The sequence below is a fragment of the Haliaeetus leucocephalus genome, unplaced genomic scaffold (genome assembly GCF_000737465.1).
Source record: "Haliaeetus leucocephalus isolate CR32 unplaced genomic scaffold, Haliaeetus_leucocephalus-4.0 Scaffold182, whole genome shotgun sequence".
NCBI classification, from domain to species: domain Eukaryota; kingdom Metazoa; phylum Chordata; class Aves; order Accipitriformes; family Accipitridae; genus Haliaeetus; species Haliaeetus leucocephalus.
In genome coordinates, this window is record NW_010972618.1 from 719,930 (window position 1) to 724,815 (window position 4,886).

Sequence of the window (4,886 nt, forward strand, 5' to 3'; positions counted from 1 at the left end):
TCTGCTGCGTGCCCCCAGCTATGCTTGCAGGCTGTGGTGACAGCAGTGGGCATTGCACCTCAACAAGCAGTCTCGGTGAGGACACATGGGCACCTCATCATGCGTCAAGGTCCTCAGGGATGGTGCTTCACAGCCGGTGGCACCTGCGTACAGGAGGTTGGGTGCCCTGAGTGGCTGTAGTGGGCTCCCGGCATGTGCTGCTGGGGGTGTCCAGGAGCCCCGTGGGGAGGGTACAGGGATGGAGGGATCTGCTCCCCTCAGGGCACCTGGTCAGAGGAGCTGTAAACAACACATGAGCCAAGCCTTACAGTCATGGGATAAGGGAGGTGATAAGTGCCACCACTTGTTGGTGGCACTCCGTGGGAGGGGTAAGGGCAGGAGAACATTAATTTTTTCAGTTGGGAGGATACAGAAAGGAAGGGAGACAAACCTCATCCCACTAACTGATGGACTCTCAAGAAGCTACAGGCAACCAGGACTTTGCAGCTGGTTGGAGTGTAACTCTGCAGGTCTGGGGCATTGGAGGGGATTGGTGGGACTCCACAAGCAGAGGAGGAGGGAGGAATGAAGAGGGTGTAGGCAGAAAAGGGGTATAAAATGGTTGCGTGTAAAATGGGGCTGGTCAGTGAGTTGTCTGCCTGAGCCCCGCACCTGATCTGTCTTACCTTCTGTGTCCTGTTGTCTTAAATCCCTTCTTAACTCTTTCTCTGTTAATCTCACATAGCCTGTGTGGATGTGTGCTGCAAGGACAAGGTGCCAGCCGCTGGAGAGACCAGCGTGGGTGGGTTTGGGGCCAGCAGCTGGGGTCAGACTGGGGCTGTAGGCGCCTCTGGTGTCAGCTACTGGAGCGGGTGGGAGTCCCAGTGCCAGCTGCTAGGGGGTGAGTGGCTGTGTTGTCCCCAAACTGGGTGTCTATGGGGGAGGTGTGTGTCATTTGCAGGTAAACTTTTAAGCTCAACCATCTGGTGTGTATGGGGCTGTGGTGGGGCTAAGAGGGCAGGGATGCGGGCAGGGGGCTGGGCAGGTTGAGGCAGCTGTGTTCCTTGGGTAGATGCTGGGGTCCAGCAGCTGGGCAGGAGGGTCCTGGGCTGGAGCGGCTGGAGGAGGCCACAGCTCCTGACATCCTTCAGCACCCATCAGGTCAGGGAGGGATGTGCAACGTAGCCTGGACACCCCTGAGGAGGAAGCCATGGTCCTCAGGAGGTGATGGGATAGATAGAGTGGATGCTGCCAGAGGGGGATGGGTCCCCACAACCCCCTGGAGCAGCGCCCTGGGCCGACCCCCCAAGCTTGCTGCGGGCACACAGCCCCAGGCTGCGACAGAGCACGGACGGTGCTCTTGCAGCTCCCGGCCTGCTCGCTGTCACTTGCTTTGCACAACTTCATGGTGCCATGCATTGTTTCTAGGGCAAGGACAAAGCTGGGAGCGCAGCTCTGCCTCTTTATTGATGAGTGGTCACCATATTGCCTGCCAGCCCTGGCAGCACCATCCCCAGGGGCAGTGGCTGGTGGGGCAGAGGCTGCCTGGACTTGCTTGGTCCTGCTGGTATCATGCTGCTCTCGAAGCTTGCTTCTCCATGTGGGACTGTTTGGTGCTTGGCCCCACCATGCACTCTCCTCCTGGGGTGGCTCTACGTCATCCTGGCCAGTGCCATGGTGGGGGCCAGTCCTGCAGCCACCCTGGCATGGTGGCAGCAGCACTGCAGGGGTCTGAGATCCCACTTGCAGACTGTCCCCATCATGCTGCCCCCACCAGCTGTTGGCACATGAAATGGGGACATTGTCAGGGACAGGGTGGAGGGAGGCAAGGGTGAGGCTGTGCACCATCCCAGCAGGCTTGGTGAGTGTTGGCAGGGAACAGCTGTTCACGAGACATCAGTCCCAAAGCATCCCCCCTGATGCCACCTCTGTCCCCAGGTGTGGGTGGCAGGGTCAGACCAGGCCCCACACTTCCAGGTCTTGGATGCAGAACTCTTCCCAGCGTGAGAGGGTCTCATTGTCAAAAGTCTTGCAGGGGTGGCTGCCCCTGTAGTGCAGGTCTCCGTCCAGCCACAGCCCAGATTTACTGCTGGGAAGGTGCCAACGGCATGGTTGGCTGAGAGTTCCCTCCCCTGCCTCCTCCATGCCTGGAGACCTCCCCAGCCACCTCCCTGTCCCCAAGTCCCAGCTGCCCTCCTGCTGAGGAAGCCAAGCACAAGGGACAGGCACAACGGGGATGAGACAGGACAAGCAGCCACCCCTGGGGCTGCTACCCTGCCTGCAGGCAAGGAGCAGGCAGGCCTGCCAGCAGCAGGGTCAGGGAGATGAAATGGCTAGTGCTGCTGGACAACCTCCACTGGTGTTTTTGGGTTCAAACCACTGGCACTGCCTGGACCTAGCTCTGCAGGGCAGCCTGGGCTCAGATCATGGCCCTGAAGGCCATTGGGGCTGGGGACCCAGTGGGCTGCTGAAGCTGCCGGTGCAGCTCCTACCTGCCCCCACCAATCATCAGCAGATCTATGTCCCCTTTCACAAAGAAGTTGTTCCTGCCTGTCCACCTGAACACCTGTGTGAGGACAGCAGTTGGCTGGGACTGTGGGCTGGGGCGTAACATCCCCATCCCCACCCCTGTTCCTGTCCTGCAAGGGACAGCTGGGAGCTGCTGATCAAAGCTTGCTCTGCCTGTCTCCACTGTGTCCTGCTTCTCCAGAGGAAGACCTGGCTGAACCTGTGGGCACCATCCTGGTGCTGGCCCATCCCTGCCAGCAGTGCTGGGGGCCCCCCAGGGGATGGCTGCCACCCACTGATGCCACCAGCCCCATCTCACACACGGACCCCCACTACTGCAGGCAGATGTGGCTGAGCTGCCTCCATGTCCCACTGATGCTGGGCTGCGACTGCCCTGGCATGCAGACGATGCCTGGTGATGCCTGGCCGGGTAGGGTTCCCTTCCCTGAGCCCCCCTCCCTGCATGGCTGGCTGGGATTTGCCTTCTCCCTCCAGCCCTGGATGAACCCAGGGAACTACAGCTGGTAGGGTCCCCTGGCTGCTTCACCCACATCCAGCCAAGTGCAGTCATGTCACCCCAGACCACTCCCCAGCACCTTGGGGACCCCCTAGCATGGTCAGGTCCCAGGGGCATCACCAGCCCCCCCACTCTGGGGTGCCCTGTGGCTGGCAGCCTGCAGCGCCCACCTTCAGCTCTGGGGAGAAGAAGAAAAAGGTCTCCCCTGTCCTGTAGAAGCCATTGCTGCAGCAAATGGTGGTGACAGAAAAGGCACCGAGGGCCTGGGGGGAACAGAGAGGGAGACTCCCATGCCGCGGTGCTTGGTGGAGCTCCCCAATGCCAGAGCGTGTCCCCCATCCTGCTGTCAGCAGTGTGGATGTGGCCAGGCCCTGGGTGATGCTGTGTTCGCTGCCCCCAGTGCCATGGGGCAGCTGGGCTGGGGAGGGCCCAGCTGTGCCTCTGTGTCCCTGATGAGCAGCAGGGTGGGGGAGCCTAGCTGGCCCCTGAACCAGTACAGGGTCTGCAGGCTGAAGCTGTCCTGCCTGCTGCAGCACAGCAGGTGCCAGGGCTGCTGTGTCAGCCGGGGCGGGGGGGGGCAGGTGGGGCCCCAGCTGGGGCAGAGTGGGCTCAACCAGGGCTGGCAGGCTGCTTCTGAGCATCCTCCCCCACCCCAAGCATCCCCCCTGAAGAGGTCTCCCCAGGCATCCTCCCCACCTCATGCCCAGTATCATCCCAAGACATCTCCCCAAGCACTCAAACCCCTCCCAAGAGACCTCCTCCCAAGTAAGCATCCTCCCAAAAGGTGTCCTCAAGAATCCTGCTCCCCAAACATGTTCCCAAAGGGTCTCCTCAAGCTCCTGGTCCACCCAGCAGCCTCCCAGCATGCTCCCCCACAAGCATTCTCATCCTGAGAACCCTTCTGACATATGTCCCTGAGCATCCTCCCCCCCCACCCCCTGCAACCTCCAAGAGGCACTGCTGAGGTGGCTGTCCCCTGGGACAGAGAGATGTCACCCATCTGGCCTTGCACTGGACCAGTTCCTGGCAGAACAGCGGCCATGGCTGCACGGCGCAGGGGAGGTGCGTGTGTGTTGGGGTTCTTGTGCTGGTGGGAGGCTCCCTTACCTCCTGGATCTCCCTGTCCTGCAGGATGCTGCTTGGTGTGCTCAGCACCAGCCTGCACAGCTCCTCCAGTGCAGGGGCCACTGCTGGGGCTCCCTCCCAGCCTGGCTGCCCCTCTCCGGCCAGCTCCCCACATCCCACAGGCAGCTCCTCATCCTGGTCAGGCTGGGGGCAGGTGGAGGTGAGCATCTCTGGAGGTTCCGGGGGATCAGCATCCCTGAACCCACCCTGCATGGAGTGTGTCCCATCCAGGGGCTGGGTGAAGGGGCCCAAAGGCCACAGGGATGGGCACTTGGCTGAGCCTCCAGCCAAGCCCCTGGCTGCCTGCTGCTCCCAACAGCCCTGCTGGGCCGTGCCATGCCCTCGGTACCCTGGCCAGGCCATACCACCACTGCATACAGAAGTACCGGGGGGGTGTGTGGGGGGGGGGCTGCCTGAGGAGGAGGTGGAGGGAGAGGAGGCAAAGGAGGCTTTCACAACTGCAGCCCAACCTCAGCCCCAGCAGAAGGGGTGAAGCCCAGCTGCTCCCCTCCTTGTCCACAGCTGGGCTGGCCCCGCAGTGCATGGGGTCAGGGATGTGCCTTGGTCCTGGTGGCAGCTGGTGACAAGTGTCTCAGCCAGCCACACGCTCAGGGCCGCTGTGGGTGCAGCCCCTGCCAGAGGGCAGGTGGGCAGCAATTCCCTGCCACAGGTGGGGGACCGGCAGAAAACCCCCCAAGGGCACAAGAGGGCAGCCCCAGGCAGCAGGAGATCTCCTGCCCCGAGGGTGCTTGGATCC

General features: G+C 62.0%; 1 protein-coding gene across 1 annotated transcript; it reads right to left on the reverse strand.

Annotated features, from left to right (window-relative positions):
• Positions 1-1,932: 1,932 nt before the first annotated feature.
• On the reverse strand, positions 1,933-3,705 carry TLDC2 (TBC/LysM-associated domain containing 2). The gene is made up of 5 exons (XM_010564590.1): positions 3,701-3,705; positions 3,436-3,597; positions 3,175-3,265; positions 2,472-2,545; positions 1,933-2,068 (listed from the first exon to the last, which is right to left on the reverse strand). Exons 1-5 carry the CDS (start codon positions 3,703-3,705, stop codon positions 1,933-1,935), a joined length of 468 nt encoding a protein of 155 aa, XP_010562892.1.
• Positions 3,706-4,886: the final 1,181 nt, after the last annotated feature.

Coding starts and splice junctions, on each gene's coding strand:
- TLDC2 (XM_010564590.1), bottom strand. Junction 3,266..3,435: donor AGGGACACAGAGGCACAGCT/GGGCCCTCCCCA, acceptor TTCCCCCCAGGC/CCTCGGTGCCTTTTCTGTCA. Junction 2,069..2,471: donor CTGATGATTGGTGGGGGCAG/GTAGGAGCTGCA, acceptor GCACCTTCCCAG/CAGTAAATCTGGGCTGTGGC.